This window comes from Molothrus ater, chromosome 2, assembly GCF_012460135.2.
Source record: "Molothrus ater isolate BHLD 08-10-18 breed brown headed cowbird chromosome 2, BPBGC_Mater_1.1, whole genome shotgun sequence".
NCBI classification, from domain to species: Eukaryota; Metazoa; Chordata; class Aves; order Passeriformes; family Icteridae; genus Molothrus; species Molothrus ater.
Window position 1 is genome coordinate 24,782,510 of NC_050479.2, and position 18,461 is coordinate 24,800,970.

The 18,461-nt window shown below is 36.5% G+C and overlaps 1 protein-coding gene across 1 annotated transcript in view; it reads right to left on the reverse strand.

Moving 5' to 3' along the window:
- Positions 1-18,461, reverse strand: part of COL4A1 (collagen type IV alpha 1 chain) — a 120,047-nt gene that overhangs the window by 34,630 nt on the left and 66,956 nt on the right. Inside the window, 20 exon segments of the mRNA XM_036394681.2 lie at positions 809-879; positions 1,641-1,724; positions 2,852-2,947; positions 4,791-4,955; positions 6,498-6,533; positions 7,195-7,288; positions 8,460-8,501; positions 8,957-9,010; positions 9,231-9,275; positions 11,408-11,467; positions 11,612-11,647; positions 12,245-12,334; positions 13,923-13,964; positions 14,555-14,590; positions 15,202-15,264; positions 15,377-15,460; positions 16,795-16,821; positions 16,970-17,023; positions 17,125-17,187; positions 17,297-17,341. Of these exon segments, the coding sequence (XP_036250574.1) occupies positions 809-879; positions 1,641-1,724; positions 2,852-2,947; positions 4,791-4,955; positions 6,498-6,533; positions 7,195-7,288; positions 8,460-8,501; positions 8,957-9,010; positions 9,231-9,275; positions 11,408-11,467; positions 11,612-11,647; positions 12,245-12,334; positions 13,923-13,964; positions 14,555-14,590; positions 15,202-15,264; positions 15,377-15,460; positions 16,795-16,821; positions 16,970-17,023; positions 17,125-17,187; positions 17,297-17,341 (1,287 nt within the window).

Here is an 18,461-nt window from a genome sequence, read left to right on the forward strand (position 1 = left end):
TCTCTCTTGTCAACAGTGACAGGAATTGAGGAAACAGCATGAAGCTGTTTAAAGGAGGTTTAAAGAGGTTTAGGCTGGATTTCAGGAAAAAAATTTACATCCAGAGTGTGGTTGAGCACTGGAACAGGCTCCCCAGGGAAGTGGTCACAACAACAGCCTGATGGAGTTCAATAAGCATTTGGACAACTCTCTCAGGCACATGGTGTGATGTTTGGGATGTTCTTCACAGAACCAGGCATTGGATCCAATGATCCTGTTGAGCCCCTTCCAACTCAGCATTTTCTCTTATTCTATGATTCAAAATTCAGCAAAACTGCCATAGTGTGCTGCATGTTAACATTAGATTGCTCACACCACACTAGATGGCACTGTCTCTCTCTCAATATATTTGTACTCACCAGCAAAATGTTATTGGAACAATTCAGAAGGTCAGGGAATACCTGCACCTGTTTCCTGAGAAATCCTAATCTTTACCCAGCTCCACTGCTTAGCTTGCTCAGGCAGAAGGTCATGTGTCCCACCGAGTTCTTATGATGGATAAACTCAGAAGTATAACCAATATCTGACAGCTCTTTTTTAGCTCTTACAGTTCAAACCCACTTCTTCCTACATTATTTTATACGGCATAATTGATTCTAATTTTATCATATCAGTGGACTGTTTTGGGGAGGGGCAGGGGGGGTTGTTTTTAAAGAGAACTGTTACACAACCACACTGATACACTAGGATCATACACTGATCATACACTGATCATCACATGTTTTTTGATCACATGCCTTGCAGTAGTACTTGGCAAGGCATTACTTACAGGCACCCCTGGAAGGCCATCAAGTCCAGGTAAGCCTCTGTCACCCTTGAAACCGGCTTGTCCTGGAAAACCTTTTCAGAGAGACAAAAATATGGCTTAGTTTATTACATAAAATATAATGTATTGAAAAAAATATATTACACACAAATAGCTCATTGTATGTGAGTTCTTTGTGATCCCCTGTAAAGTGTCTCATTCCATCCCCAGTAATACCAGCATAATGCTGCTAAAGCCAGAGAGGCTGTCTTGATTCATGAACTTGTGTTGCATGCCTGCATTCATAAACTTGGAAGCTGATGATTCATTTGACTTAGGAATGAATTTACCAATTCATGTAACCAATGCAGAACTGAAACTAACTAAACCACATTCATTTTTCTGAACAGCGCTAGAACAAACATTAGGTATAATATAATTAATACAATTTTTGGCATGCGGCACTGCTCTCATATGGTAGCAAAAAAAACCCTTATTTTTGGGCCACAGAATCTAGTGCTGCAATTGGAAACAAATATATGGGTCACTATCAAGCCTAAGCACATAAGAAAATGGTCCCCACATTATTTCTCACTGTGAAAATATTTGGGCCACAATTTGCAAAGACCCTTCATTGTGGTCAGTTTCTGCTTCCCTGGTAATTCTAGTTGATTGTATTTGAAATTTGGAATCAGGCCAAAAATAGGAATATGCCACCTTCCTTTCATTAGTCCTTTCATTAGTTTCACAAGCAATTTGATTAGTGGGACAAAATGTAATTAATTTTCTTATGTATGCTGCATTATTTAGAATTTAGCCTACATAGCTCATTCTTGGGTTATTAAGGAGTTTTTACCTGCTGGACCTGGTGGCCCTTGTGGTCCTGGAAGTCCAGGAGGTCCTACTTTATCACACAAGGCACAGGCTTCACCTTTGTCACCTGAAAAAAGAAAACAACAAAGGACATGAATAACAACAAAAAGATTCAAGACAACTGCAAGCAGGTGGATTCAGGGCAAATGTCAATTTAATATTTAAATAAATTGCTGCTTCTAATTCCATGCTTCAAGGAGAAAATATCAGCAAGCTGATGTTCAAAATTCTTTAAATTTTTAAAGGAACAGCATGAAAATCAACATAAGTTTTATTCTAGGGTTAGTATTTAAAATAATGGTTAAAGGGGACAAGGTTGAAGAGGATCAAAAACAAGAAAATAAATATATTCAGTGGGTATAGAGAAAATAAAATTATTAAAGCAGAAAAAGGATAACTTCTATAGTCACTATAACTTTGCACCAAAATAGTGAACAGAATGAGATTAGAAAGGAGCAACCACCATGTAAATTTTTGCAGCTCTTTTTTTTAAATGTTCATTTAGTCAATGCTGCTAAAACACATGGTTGGGAGTCCTATTCACAGAATCCCACAGTTAGGTCAGAAAAGATCTTTGCCATCACTGAGTCCAACCTATGACCAAACACCACCATGTCAATAGACCATGGCACTCAGTGCCACATCCAGACTTTTCTTAAACACCTCCAGGGATGGTGACTCCATCATCTCCCTGGGCAGCCCATTCCAATGCCCAATCACCGCTTCTGTGAAGAACTTCTTCCTAATGTCCAACCTAAGGTTGTCTGTAGGTGTTAAAATTTTATCTTCAATTATACTCATGGCAATGATTCATAAACCATTTTCATTCTCAACTCATCTCAACCTCTCTTTAAATCTGCATCTCAGAATTCACACCCTGAATTGCCTTGAACAGCTCCATTTACATAGGACATAGGGCTCTACTGAACCCTTTCTGTTCCTCTTGCAGCCCTGGGCCATCCTTTATCACTTCCCAGCAATGAGCAGGCCAAGAGAAGTTCATATCACACAATTCAAAGCACAATATCCTTCTTTACTCACCAGAGAGTCAAGAAACATCTTCCATGTCCATGAACTATTTAACTAACTTTAAGTACGCTTTCTCTGGATCCAGCCTAATTTGCTCAGCCTCTTTACATACTCAAGCTCCAGACTACTATGCATTAGAATACAATCACTTTAAAATATGATTACCTTTCTCTCCCATCTCTCCTGGAAATCCATCTCTCCCTGGAAGTCCAGGACTACCTGGTGCACCAGGTTCTCCTTGCTGGCACTGATCAATTCCATCTGAAATGAAATTGCAAAAAATATTGTTTTGAGAAGTGCAAGTTGCCATTATAGAGTTGCATTTACATCCTAACTGAAATGTTACCTATGAAAAGTGGTAACTCAGGATAGCATTTTACTCTTTTATTGGATTTACTTGGAAAAATTTAACTGTGATTTTGTATTCTTATTCCATATACACTGCTTAAGAAACCCTGAGAATTACACAGAAAAGACAGGTTGTGCCATAATAAGGTTACAAACAATTTCAACATAAAATCTATTTTCAATTTAAGTTTTGGTTCGGTAAGGTATCGCAGATGAAAAACTGATGTTTTGACCCTGAAGAGAATGGAGAGTATTGATGTTCAGAGAGATTCATTAAGAAAGTTTTTTTTGTACCCTGACTTCTCTTTTTCAACATTTTAGGAAACTTTTTAGGTAAGAGCAGCTTGTCAACATCTATTTAACTTCTTCACACTGATCAAGCTTCCTGAAAACAACAAACTTCTTATGTTAGGATCTGAAATAGGTAACAAATGAGAATATTTCTCAGGCTTGATATAAGAATATAAATAGTGCTTGTTCTGTTTGATGATATGATGCAGGATCTGACCCAACATAGCATGACATCATTTTGACCAAAGCCAGCAGTCAAAATGCTAACATGAAGTTTGGAAAACAAGTTAAATGAAAAAGAATTGCTTCCAAGTATCTGGGGAAGGAGCAGAATTAAGCAATGATAATAATTTGCATGAAAAATGGAAATTTTTAGGAAAATGTAAGATTTAGCTATTTAATTACATATTCTACATGCTGGATTTTGCACTGCTTCACTGGCAACACAGCAACAACCAGGCATCTTCCCCTGTTTTTGATCAAAGTATCTTTGGTTTAGGAATTCCACAGAGAATAATGTTTCTTTCAATAGCTTTAAAGTACCCTAACTATTATAATAGGGATATCATTCCTGATGTTGGAATGATAATTGAACTCACAATATCAGTATCACCTATAGTAAAAGTTTTCTATGAGTTAAAACATTAGTTTTAAGGAGCTATTTGGCATGGACCACTTCCACATGTACTTGGTTACTGCTTCATTGCAGAGCAAAACCATTTGTCCCTTTAAAATTCCTTTATCACAATCTAATAAAACATGTGTAATGTTGTTGTTATTATTACTACTGATGTTACTATTTTCTTGTCCCATCATTACTGGCTTTTCATTTATTCCATAAAGCAGGTGTTTACCCTGATCTAGTAGGTGTCATCCTTGCCTGTGTTGGGTGGTTGGAACCAGATGATCTTTAAGGTTTCTTCCAACCAAAGCCTTTCCATGACCCCAATCTCCTCTAAGATAATTTTATTTTAAAATGAAATCTTCTGGCAAACTAGTACCTCACACAGCAGTTCTCACACCTTTTCCATCTGTTACACAGACTGGAACTGCAGACTTGTAAATCATCACACTGAACAGCATCTTTTATGCTAAGGACAGCATTAGTATGTGCTATTTTTTTAATTGAAATATACAAATATCACTACATTGGCACAATAGGACACAGAACTAATCAATGTAAATTAAGGTCAATTGTTTGGTTGTATTCTAACAATTAACAATGAATTTTTTAGAAATTTTTGAAGTATTTATTTAGCAAATAATCCTTGTGCTTTCCCAGTAAGGAAACAAGTGGTTTCCTACACTATGCAACAGCTTTTACTTGGTTCATCAACAACTCAGATATGTTTATTCCATGACACAGATGCATCCTGATAATAGCTTTTATAATCTTGTCTCTTCCTTCTTTTTTTAATGTGCATTATGAGTCTTCAAAGTGAAAAGCAACCTGGGCTTTACCTACCTGTTATGCCTGGAGGTCCTGGTGGGCCAGGCAACCCAGGGGGACCCGGGAAACCATCTCTTCCAGGGATTCCAGGTGAAGGGAATCCAGGAGAACCCTTTTCACCTTTTTCACCTCTCTCTCCAGGGACACCAGGTGATCCTACCCTGCCTGGAATTGGTCGACCTTTGAACAGAGTAAAAGATACATGTAAAAATGACAAGTGAAAAGACAGCAACATTATCAACACATTAACTTTCACAGGGTTTTAGAGAGAAATAGAAAAATGTTAATGCAGAAGAAAAAGGGACTGAATTTTAATTATTGGTGATTTATAAAAAATAGGGGTTTGTATACTCACTACAGCTGAGAGAAAATCACTTCTGTTAGGTCCCTAAACAAACAAACCTCATCTGTATTAGAGTGCTTTCCTGAGATTTAGCTGGACACACCTTTGCTGGGTAGTAAATAGTGGCAACACTGTTTAGGGTTAACTTAGCTATTCCATCTAGAAACTATTGCACATTTTCTTACCTCATAAAAAACCAAATCGAAAACACACCTATAAAGGGAGGGCATGCCTGATAACTTCAAAAAATAAGTACTCAACAATGCTAGCAGATTTAAGGAATGCTAAAACGAAAACGCTTTGTAAGAATAATAAGTGAAAAACAGCCAATAAAGAGAAGCAGATAAACAACTACCAAAACCCCTGCATAAGATCTCCTTTTAGCTATTTGTACAGTCACACAGGTCTTCATATTTTAATGACTTCCAGCTCACAACTCATCATTACACTTGACCATTAAAACATTTTGAGTCATCTGCAACACTGCAGGAAGATACAGAAGTCACACAAAGCTCAATCTCTGCAGGGCAATTACAGACCAAGAGCTATCATTACAGCCTGTGGTGTATAGCATCTTCTCTCTAACCTGTGAAAAATTTCCTGGAAACTATCTGACCCTGGTTCACATTAATTTCGTATCTAGCTCACTGCCAAGATAGAAAATGAAAGCAAGGAAGGTAATGGTAGTATCACTGCAGGATGTGTGAAGTGTCAGGTCTCCAGAGGTGATTTGCCTAATTTTTAAAAAGCAAGTATCATGGTCTAGGTCAAACACATGTACATGTACTTATATACGTAAAAGCAGTGTTACCATGGATGGGAAGATGTTAAGGCTCTGGAAAAGGCAAAATTTGTAGGCAAAAGAAATAACTTTTATTAGACCGAGTGACACAGTCAAAAAAGCAGGAAGCCTTCAGGAATGACTTTGATCAAGTCAGTATTATTTCTTTCTACAAACCTTGTTTTATTATACTTACACAAACACATACAGAGCTGAAGTGAGAGGCAGACAAAGATACGAGCATACACACTCAGGTGCATGTGCACACACTCCCACACATTCCCAGCTAACAACTCTTCTTGCCCCATGGGGTCACACTCTCTGGGCTGTCTCTGATGGACTCTGCACTACATTTTCAATTTCAGCAGACACTTATCAGAGCAGAACAGAAAGAACAAGGCTGGATCACATCAGAGATGTGAGAAAAGCAATCTAGAGGAAGGGCCTGCAGGGATGATTAGAGCCTGGGGAGGTCAGTGCTTGGGTGTTCAGAAAGTCAGGCAGAGTCACTGAAAGGAGCTAAGGAGAATATCCCTCAGGACTGTTCACCCAAGAACACATGACAAATGTGAAAAAATCAGTAGTTATAATTTCATACCTGGAGGTCCTGGAATTCCTTGTGCACCAGGGAAGCCTTTAGAAAGAGAAGGTTTCAATTAGGTAATGAATTCTGCAATGCCAGTGAAAGTGAACTTTTAGGAGATATAATTGAAATTCATATTCATGCATATTCCCATTCAAAATCAAATCAGAAGTTAAATAATCTATATATATCTTCAAGAAATACATTCAGACAAAAGGTACTGCTGTGTGCCAACTTCCCCAGAAATTTTTCTTGAATTGGCAAAGATCTGTAATGGGGAAAATGGGAAGGGAAATGCTTGACTTTTTCTGTTTACTAAAGACATTTTTAAAATATGCAAGCCAAACTTAGGATAAAAAATTAGCAACTGAGTTTTACAAAGGAGTCTCAAGATTCTCTGCATTAATTACCTTCCTTATATTCATGTTGATTTCCATACTTCTTATATAATCTCACTGAATAATTTAGCTGTCATAAAAACTGATCCCAGTTTATAATTTTTTCATCTATAACTGAAAGACAATCTTAGCTATGGTGAGAACCAGAAGTGTCTTACAAGCTACCGGAAAATATAATAACCTGAAAACAATTCAATAACTGGAACATTACACTGTCAAACAAAGCTCCTGAGCACAGATAGTACAATTTTAATTTCCTTTAGTGAGAAAACTAAAAGTCTAACTCAATTAAAAAGACAAGACAAAATACATACCTTTTTCACCTTTTTGACCCTTCAGTCCAGGCAAACCTGAAACTCCAGGGTCTCCTTTTTCACCAAAGGTATCTAGTGGTCCAGCATCTATAATCTAAAACACAGGACAAAGACTAGAAACATGCAACTGAGCCATCACATCTCCCCCATCTTCATCTGATGGTACAGAGGCCACCTTAGTTTTACTGACAATTTTCAGCAGTTTTGATTATACTTGCCATTTCAGCAAGAGAGAGGATTGCAGCTGCTGAGGAATTACCAGAGAAAATAAATATTTCCTATTCTACTCAAATGCTTTCATATCAATTCAAGGATTAAGTGGAGAGCTTATATAGCATCTTCCTCAAAAAGAATGATGCCAGAAAACCTTAACGTGGTCTAAGAACTAATCCATTAAGTTTGTATTACCTTTTATTTTAAAATATTATGTAGCCAATTTTTGCTAACATTGAGCTCAATATATAGGATGCTAATATTTACAATACAATATTCAGGAGGTATGCACAATTTTCCAAACCAAATTAGCAGATGTTGGGCATTTGTTCTCATAGTTGAGAAGCAGAGCCACCAATCTATCTGTTCCTGACTAATCCCATTTTTATTTGAAGTGTTACAAAAATTATGAATTGTTCACCTGGTTTCTTCTTGTGTGTAATGGCCAATTTCTGCTCAGGGACTCAGTGGACATTAGTCAGCAAGTGGTGAGCAATTACACTGTGCATCACTTGTCTTCCTCAGGTTTTATTCCTCCCTCTCTCTTCTTCTTAGCTCCCATTTCTTCATGATTACTACTACTACTATTAGTAACTTTATTTTTATTAATAACTTGTTCTTATCTCATGAATTTTACCTTTTTCAAATTCTCCTTCCCATCCCATGCTGAGGAGGGACAGTGAGTGTGTGAGCATCTGTCTGGTGCTTAGCTCCCACTGGGTTAAACCACAGCCCTAAAACTGGCAGATTTACTCTTTTGAACTGTCTTTTGGGTACGTGTACTGAATACCAATGCTTATAATATTCACAGTCCAAAACACTTGAAATTCATATTCTTTGAGGGTTCCTTTCCCACATTTCAAACATACTTTAAAGAACTGCATCCAACTTTTGCTTCCATTAAGGAAAAATATGGACACGACTGAAGAGAACAAGATCAGACTATAACTAGCAACTCTTTTTTTCTTCATTGTTTGAGCACTTTGACTTTCACAAAATTTATTTTTATTTTATTTTATGTCTAAAAATTAATAAAAATTTATTTTACTTACTCTTCCTGGAGGTCCTGGATAACCTCGCTCCCCTTTGTCACCCTAAATCAAAATAGAATTTATGTCTTAAATCCAGATCAGATTTTTTTGCCAACAAAATCAGATTTCCTCAACAAATGAACACTTTGATACAGATTTAAACAACACCCACATGGTGAGTACCTGGAATGCTATAATACCCAGCAGTAGTAATTAGTTTGCAAGCCTGTACTGGTTTGCACTATTTGAGGAGAAATTGGAGGTTTTAGGGAAGTACACTTACACCTATGCTGGCTGGACAAAGAGCTTGTGAAAATAAAGCCTGCATAAATCAACACAGATTTGATCTAACCTGGGGATACCTTCATTTTGACTTCTCACTGTCTCTGAATACAGTTAAGCAATATTCAATTAATATTGCTTTATGCGCATTCGCTGCCTTAATGCAATCAATGAACACACCACAAAAGCTGTTAGCTCATTCTGTGAGAAGGGAAGCAAAAGCTGCTACTACTCACCTTTGTGCCAGGCTCCCCAGGCCGTCCTGGAATCCCAAACCCTCCAGGCAAACCCTGTGTGGAGAAGGCAGTGCAACCAGAAGAGACAAATATAGGTGGATCTTAGCTGTGGCAGCAGCAAAGTTTAAAAATTGTAGAAGTCACAAATTCACTGAAAGCAACTACTTCAAATAAACAATTCAGAAGGCCAGAAAATATCAACTATCTATAATACACAGACAGTTCTTTGTTTTGAATATAAGAAACATTACTGGAAAATGAGTAAAATACATACAGGTTCTCCTTTCAGTCCTGGTTCACCATCTTTTCCAGGCTTGCCCTGTAAAACACCAAGTTCCACTCTGTTTTAACAGACAACCACATACCTTCAATTTCTGAACACAGTGGGTGGGATACTAGAACAAAATTATCACTATTGCAATGCATTAATCAAAGTGTGCTAATTCAGCTAAAAGAACAGAAGGTACAAATGGTGACTACGCCTAGTGCTTGTATTACCCAACACCCTCCAAGATGCAAATTAAATAAAATCCTGCAAATCCATTCCGAGATTCAGAAATAACATAGATTTCCCTGTCACAGAGTCTTCAAGAGAAAATATATCTACAGCACAAGAAACTGGAACCAGATCCATCTTTTTCCTTCACAACAATCCCTTTCTATATATAGGCTCCTCAGCTTCACAAGACATTTCTGCATGGATGTTTATTGGTTCAGTTTCAGCAGAAGTGTTGGAGAGTGGTCCTCTATCCGATTGTGTGATAATGTAGTGGTAAATCCACTTCCCTCACACTGAAATTCAAATCATAAGGCAGATAATACACTAGAAGTCAAAATTACCTCCTCCAGACTAAATTACAACTATTAGTTCACTGTGTCAACCTACAGAGGGGAGAAGATTCCCTTGAAGCAGTTAACAATTATGTGATAAATGATTTGGATGGGCAAACCTACTTTTCAGCATTTTCCCTTCCTCTGCACCATAAAAGGACTGGGACATCAGCTTGTAGCCTGACCCTGTGGTGGCTGGCTTTCATTTGGTGTCCCAGTGCTTAGATTGTATGTGTAGCATAAGCAATATGAATTTGTCCCATAAACTCAAGGAAATGCAGGCACTTAATATACAAAGTAACAGTGCATGTAATTCAGTATAAAAATAATCTCATCAGTTCAGGCATAAAGATTTTGTCTTAATGCAATCGAAGGACAAAAATGATAGAACAAATGTGAGCAGGCCACCACCATTGAGGTGTGCAGCTATGGTCTCTTATAATGAAGGGTTACAAGTAGTTTTTAATGATTAATTAAAACTTTGATCTGCAAAGTCAAGAGAGTCGTCAAATATACACTTTGATCAGAATTACTCATATAGTTTAGTTTCTATGAACTAGAATATCAGATTGTAACATCTGATCATCTTTCAAGGCTTAGCTTAATTTCAGAAGTAGATATGATTTCCTGGACAATTATATATAAAATATCTTAGAAACTTTGTTCAGGGAGCTCTTCAGAAACTGAAAATTCTAATTCAGATGCTCTGGTTTCGTCAAAAAGCTCTAAGCCAATATGTCTCCATTCCTCAAGCCTCAAGCCTGCATTTACAATAAGAGTAAAAATATATATATGATAGAAAAATAATCCCATCACATAAATTTACTGAAAAGTTAATAGAACATCTATCTTTGAAACATAGTAGAAATGGAGATTTTTCTTTTTCAGATGGAAGTACAAGTGAATGCCTATAGGTGTGCTGGGCCTAATTGTTTATCAAGACCCACACCTCAAGAAACACAGAATTACTTAGAATACTTTAGATACATTTTTACATTTTTGTAAAAAAAAGTAAAGTTTTGCTACCTGCTCAGCTATGAAAGATACAGCATGACTCATGGAGAAGTTCTATGGATGAAACTATGATATGGGTCAGATCAGACAAATGTAACAGACCTTATGTCCTTAAGCATCTACAGCCAGGCTAGAAACCAGCAAGCAAAAGGATTCCAGTCACCTGAATTTTTTGCTCCTTTCATTTTCTTTGTATAAATCTCCACCTTCAGGCTAAGCAGGCTTATTTTGTCAACTGCACATGAGAGTATTTGAAATAAATTCAACATGTTCCATTTAGCACTCCTACAGAGTGATTATTTTTCTTTGCATTTTCTTCCATTCTGGAATGACTGAAGATCTTTCTTCCATTTGGATTAATGGGAGTTTTGCCTTCACCTTTAGCACTGGAAGCCACAGTTAAATGTCTTTAGTTTAACTGAAATAGTACATACTAACATTACTGTATGTTACTACTACCTTGATTGTACACCTGTCCTACAGCAAAACTTGCTTGTATGAAATATAGCAAATTTTCTGTTTAACTAATGGTTACTAAGTTTAGTTAGCTAATGGAAACAATACACTAACTGCAATTATGATATTGATAAAATTGAGTATACTTACACGTGGACCAGGCTGCCCAGGCTCACCCTTGTCTCCTTTGAAACCTGAACCTGGCAATCCCTGGAAAATAAACACTCATGAGATTAAAATACTGCCAAATTCCAAAGTAAATTTGCTTTTAACTAATAGGCATAAAGATATTCAGTGGTATTATCAGAGTCTTTACCATTTTTATTGTAGTAAAAAAATTAACTCAATACTCACTGGGAGTCCCTGTTCGCCCTTTTGGCCTGGATCACCCTAATGAAATTATTTAAAAAATGTAAATTAGTAAACAAAAACTTAAACATTATTCATTTAGGTTGCAAATAATTCTTCATTTCAGCAAAAGCACATTTAATCCTGTTGTCCATTTCAAGAACTATGCCTAATGGTATAATGTGCAAGAATTTAGATAAACATCAAATGCGAATCTGAATTAATCTAGTTTATTTTACTGATATATACTGCTTTGACTGCTTAATTCAGTAATTGAAAAGTTCATTATTAAGATTTCACAAATGTGTGTATGAAAAGTTGAGTATATGCTACTTAATTCAAACCTTCTGAATATTTTTACAATATCCCATCCTTATCGATCCTCCTTCCTCAGAAAGTCATTTGCTGCTTACTTATTTATGCAATTATTGATGCATTTACCATCTGTTGTGAATTTTTTAGAGAGACTTCTAGAATGAACTCTAAAACTCCTCCATAAAGCAAACCAAGCAGAAATTTTTGAAAAGTTTGCTCTAGGTGACTTTGTATTTTCTTTTTCCTGTGTCACTTCTATTTGCTAATTCCTATAGATTATACTTTAATGAAAAGTACAAGAAGTTAAATCATTTATTATCTCACCTTTTCTCCCTTTATGATTTCACTCCCTTTTTCTTTCATATGAGGTGCTGGTCCTGGGGGTCCTGGGGGACCCCTTACCCCTTGTTCTCCCTGTCAATAGCAAATCCAGAATTGTCCATTGAAAACAGAATGACACTGAGATCAAACATGGCTAAGATTAAAGAGAACTACCACTTGCTTTTAAAAATATAGCTAGATGGTTTCTTTAAAAATTCTTTTTTCAACAAAATCAGCAAGACAAAGGGTTACAGAAGTCACTACTGTGTAACTAGTTACCAACAGAGACTGCACTGAAGAAAGGCCTCTGAATCTACTCTTAAGGTCAAGACTGATTAACCAAATATCACAAACTTATCCAAATAATTACAGCAATAGTACCAAAGTTTTATAGTGCCTCCTTTAGGAAAAAGGAAATTAGAAGGAAAGAGGTCAGACACACAAAGTCAACAGCTAAAGGCAAGTTACCCAAAGTTTACAGTGCTCCAAAAGCTTTATGGAAGTCCATAAAGGCCAACTTCAAGATGATAACTGTGGATGACTTTTTAGTATGCATGTGTCCATTGCAGGGTCAGAGCCTCACCTCCTTCTATAGTGCACAAGCTCTATCTTTAACAGTAAATCACCTCTGAACAGACTCCATAAATTTCTGTCAAGCAGTAATGCACAGCAAAATACCATTTATCTTTTGCTAAAGAAAAACCTGTGGAGTCCAGGAAATCTCCACACACTTCTATGTCATCTTCTCCAACATTTTTCAATAAACTTCATTAAACTAATTTCAACAGCATGTCATGTTGCAAAAAATTCTATCCAGTAGGAATATTGACTCAAAATCCATTAATAAGGTGGTGGTTTAAAAAAAAAAAAAAGAAAAAACCTACCTAAGTAATATACTTGCACTGCAATAATAATTTACTTACACTGCAAAAGCCCTCTGAAAAGCTTCTGGAGAAGTGTTCAGACACATTATGAATTTACTGAATAGCCCTTGAATGCATGCAGTTCTTGGCTCCCACAAACACAACATAAGGCACTTTAGCCTAGACCTCTCAGTGTGAGAGGTAACAGATTAAAGCTGACATGTATTACCTCCCATTTGATGCTGATTAAGAGAATAAATGGGATCCTGGAGCACATCTCTTGGCTTAGATTCACTCAAAAGTAAACCACTCTGTGTGCTCTGAAACCTCTTCCTGGTTGTGTCAAAACACAATAAAAGGGGACAACTGAAAAATCTGCTTCAAATGTGTGCATGGCCAAACCAAAATAAGGCAGACAGGCCTTAGAGTCCTACAATAATTAATTCTGATCATTCTGAACAGCACATTAAATCTCATCCCTTAGAACTAAGTTGATTTTTTAAAAATCTCATGGTGAGTCCTAATATACAGAATAAATGTTTCAAGATCTGCCCACTGCAAATTAAAGCAGCTTTCCAGCACAGCTGGAAAACAGAATGGTGACCTAAATTAATGTCAGGTATAACATCAAATCAACATTAAAAAATGTTGCTGCTCATGACTTTTCATTTAGGTGTAAGTTACAGATTTACTCAAGTCTTCCAAAAATCACAGCATTGATTTTCTCCATTGATTGATTTCAAGACTTTACTTCATTTAAAACTAAGTATCAAGAATATTTCTGACAGTTGTTCTCTAGAAGTTTACCAGAGACCTACCTTTTCACCTTTGGGACCCTGAAAGCCCAAGCCCATGTAGCCCTGAAAATGTAAATTACACACACTTAGTCTTTTTTTTTTTTTTTTTTGCAGTGCATACATACATGTAGATGAACATATGAAGGTATTATGTACTTGTCAAATGCTAAGGGAGAATATAAAAGTCAGAATATGTCTTTTAAATGCATATGTGATATAAATAAATAAATAAATAATCATGTCTTAACTCCCCTGCTGTTTTTTAAGCCCTGAGTCACAGCAACTGGTGAAAAATCAGATTGAAATTCATCAAATAAGTTTATGGTCAATATGCTCTTTTACCCAACACTTAGTGAAAATGTTGACACTTTAAAATTAATTCGAATAACCAGAGAATGCTGTAATTACTACTGATTTTATTAAGTGAGATAACAGGGCTAGACCAATTTGAAAATAAAAAAGGGGTAAAAATCTCTCTTTATGATGTTCATTAAGACACAGAAATAGGTCCCAAAGTATAAAAAAAACCCCACACCTTTAGGACCATTAGTTTCCAGAGTTTTGAGGATCTGGTATGCAGATAATAAATAAACAAATGGAATTAAAAAATAAAATAAACAAATGGACTTAATATTTGTATTAAAGAGTCTTACCTTCTCGCCTGGAAGTCCTGGTGGCCCTGGGGGACCCTACAAGATAATACATTTTAGCATCCACATGTAGAGAGTACACTAAGTGGAATAATGTCTTATTCTATGAAAACAGCAAAAAGGCAGATCTTTTCATTAAACCCAGTAATTTCATTTTGCTCTTGCTGTGCATAATTTACAAGTTAAAATTAAAAAATAGTAACAAAGTGAATCTGAGATATCTCATTAATTATTATAATAACAGATAGATGATAATGTGCTTCCACAGTAATGCTCAGTGATGCTACCCACAAGAATAACCTCAGCAAAAGTTTGGATTTTGATCTGGATGCTTGGTATGTAGCTTATTTTCTATAAATTAAAGTGGGGAAGAGCGGAAAGGACGACCAAGGAGAGTTACAGTCTCTCCCCCACAAAAATACCCTCCAACAGTGCAAGAAGAGACGGGGACTGTAGGAGCAGCTGCTACTGAAGACCCACGTTGCTCAGTAATTTCTGCCATGGTAGAGCTCAGAAGGCTGAATATGAAGTCTGGAACCACACCTTATCTTTCCCAAATCCAAACCAAGATCTGCTACACACACCTTCCAGAAAATTTCTGCAATAAAGATCTCTAAGTGAAATGCAAATCACCATGAAAGGAAACTTACTTGCTCTCCTGGAGGGCCCATTGGTCCCATTGGTCCCTGAAACCCTGAAGCTCCAGGTGGACCCTATGAAAAATTCAAATGACATCATAAGAAAGTGATACTTATATGGTAATTTCATGATACTGATATAATATTAGTTGAAGCTTACTGCTATTCCAACATCATTTTTACTTACAGGCAGTCCAGGTTGGCCAGGAAACCCTTTTTCACCTTTTAGCACGCCAGGAGCTAAAAGACCAACCACTTCACCTGGATCTCCCTATAATCAGAATGGAAAAACAGTAAGTCTTGAGCACGAATTCAAATATATTCAAACCCACCAGGTGAGGAAAGTTTTAGCTACTTTGGAATCATTTGGAAAGCTGACTTTAAAAAATCACCTTATTTCTTTTAATTCAGCTAGAATTCAGCTCATAGAGATATTAAAAGTTAAGTCCTTAATTGCCAAATGTACTCTAAAGCAGCCTGAAGAGATTTCAGTACCATAACTATCTTCACACCTCATTTCCTGTATTGTAATGGGTAGTCAGAATGATTTTCCCATGAAATCTATCACTACTACAGTGTCACCACACAACTGGATCATCTGGCCTGGCTGCTGAGAGGAGTGGTGACCTCACAATCTCTTTCCCCCGCTGAGATCTTCATGCTTACACCTAATTTTGACATAAAGGCCATTTAAGGTGTTCTTTTTCTTCAGGAAAGGAATACACTTTAGAAAGTCCTTCTTTAGAAAATTATTCTGATTGCCATCCATTTCTTTATGTCCCTTCTTTTGAGAGTAAAAATCCCATTTTTCCTGTGTTTTTGTAAAAAGTTACAATATTGTTAGTGATTTTATTTCAGTTCTGTACCTATGCATACATGCCTAGGGAAGAAGCATCTGAGTACTTCAGTGTTTCTATAATGAATGAGTTCTTTCCATGTGAGAGTAAGAGAAATGGACATTTTAATAACTTGGGTTGTCATGTCATTACAAATTTGAGATTACTTTTAGACTTATATTTAGCTTACAGTTCCAGATAATATCTGTTCATTTAAAAGACAAAAGTCTCTTGGATGTCATTCAATGCTTCATTCTTCAGTTCACAAAATGAACTCAGATACTTACTTAGTCTGATTTTTTGTCTATATGAAAAATGTCCAGTATGTGTTGGATGATTCTCATGTTGTGGGGTACAGAACCTTCTTCCACAAACATCATCCATGTGAAACTTTTTAGATACATCAAATGTCAATATAAAAAATGTTTGATTCATAAAACTTATCTAAATTTTTATACCCAATTGGGTGGCCACCATAGTGTTTATACATAATTAATGGCATGCACTACTTCTTTTCTATTTTAATCCTTATAACATTTACCCTTTTAAGACCTGCATGGAACAACGCATATGTTCAATTGTTATAAAGTGAGGAGGTCACCCCACTGTCTTTATTTAGTGGGGCTGCAAAACAGAGTACAAAGTGAAACAAAGCAAGACAACTTTTCAGTCCTTAAGTAAAGCCTGCTGCTAGTCTTAAAGGGTGTAGAGATCACACAAATTCTTATTGTTAGAAGCAGAATATAAATACTCTAAGAGTAAAATGTACCTTCATTCCAGGAGGTCCGGGAGGTCCCTGTGAAAAAAATAGACATAGTTGTTGTTATTGCTCCTCAATATTGTATATATTACATCTTAAACTCAGTATAATTTTCTATAGCTATATTTGCATTTCAAGAGTCAGCCTTTAAAAAAGTGAGTCAAGCAGGAAAGAATCTACTTACTATACTTCCAGTCAGTCCTGGTAAACCTGGGGGACCTACTGGACCTCTTTCACCCTAAGGGGAACAGAAAAATTGGTTTTGTTTAGGGAGCACATGCTTGAGGGGTTTTTTAATTTCAACACAAAGATGCTGTTATAAACATATGTAAATGTCACCTTTGTGCCATTACATCCTGGAATGCCAGGTGGACCAGGAGGGCCATCTTGTCCAGGAATGCCCTACATGAAGAGAAAGTAAAGAAATTAGCAATATTAGGAATAATCCAGATCAGATGTCACACCTAGAAGTTTGATATTCCTTGTAAAAACACATATATTTAATACATACAGGAAGGCCTGGGTTTCCTGGGAAGCCTGATACTCCTGGGGGGCCCTGCAATTGAGAAAAACACAAACTGAAATGACAAAGCCACAAAACAGCACGGACAAGCTGCAGCCCAATTTCCATCTCCACTGCTGACAGCAAAAATCAGTAGCATTTAAACTTCCTTGACAAAACAGCTCTAATCTTCAAAACCTCTTAAATATGTCACCTTAGTAATGAACAACTGAAAACAACCTTTTATAATTCTTTAACTTTTTAAGCAGTAAGAACTAGATCAGAGCCTCATGTAGAGGTAAAGGGAATTCACAGGTGTTCCCTTCTCAGAAACATTGTTCCCAAAATGAAATTTACTGTAGGCATCTCTTCATAGCAGAAGATAATGTTAACACACTATAAAGATGCTTCTCTGTCTTTCATACTCTCGAGAGTATCAATTCATTCTTATTATCAAAAATCCTACCAGGTTGAGATAATTCTTTCTCCTTGAACAGCTTTTCAGTGTTATGAATCAGGCATTTAAGTTGGCCCATAATTTTCATGCTATCATCTTACTTATCCATGCAGCATTTCCTAAAACATATATTATGAAGCAGAAAAGATTTATGGGAATCCTGAGCTCAGAGAGTGTATTTGCTTCTTTCAAACGTCATAATTGCTAAAATACATTTTACTTACTCTGCAGCAAACAAATACATTTGCCAGGAGGTGCCAATTTACATTAACACTCAGGATACCCCAGGTCAACATGAATATCATGGATTGAAATATGGATTTCTTGATCTAGCAGAATATCCTGTCTGTAACACCTCATAAACTGCAGTTAATTCAGTAAATTCTATTTGCTGCAGCAACTGCAGGCAAATGGAGAACAAAACTGAAATGGTATTTTGAGAATCTGTGAGCAAGAGGGTATAGCTGAAAATGTATGCATCATTACTGGGCAAGTCATTTGAATTCTCTTTCATCATGACATTAGGAAATGTGAAAATTCTCAGAAAGAGCTTGGCACCTCAAAAAATCCTAGCAGGTATGGCCCCCAATACAATATACTAAAAGAAGTGCTATATAAGTGCCCCATTTAATAGAAATGACAACAGGAAGATCACAGATATTCAGAGCCTCTTCTAGCAAAGTTAAGAAATCTTTGTCCCTGGCTTTAATTTGCTCT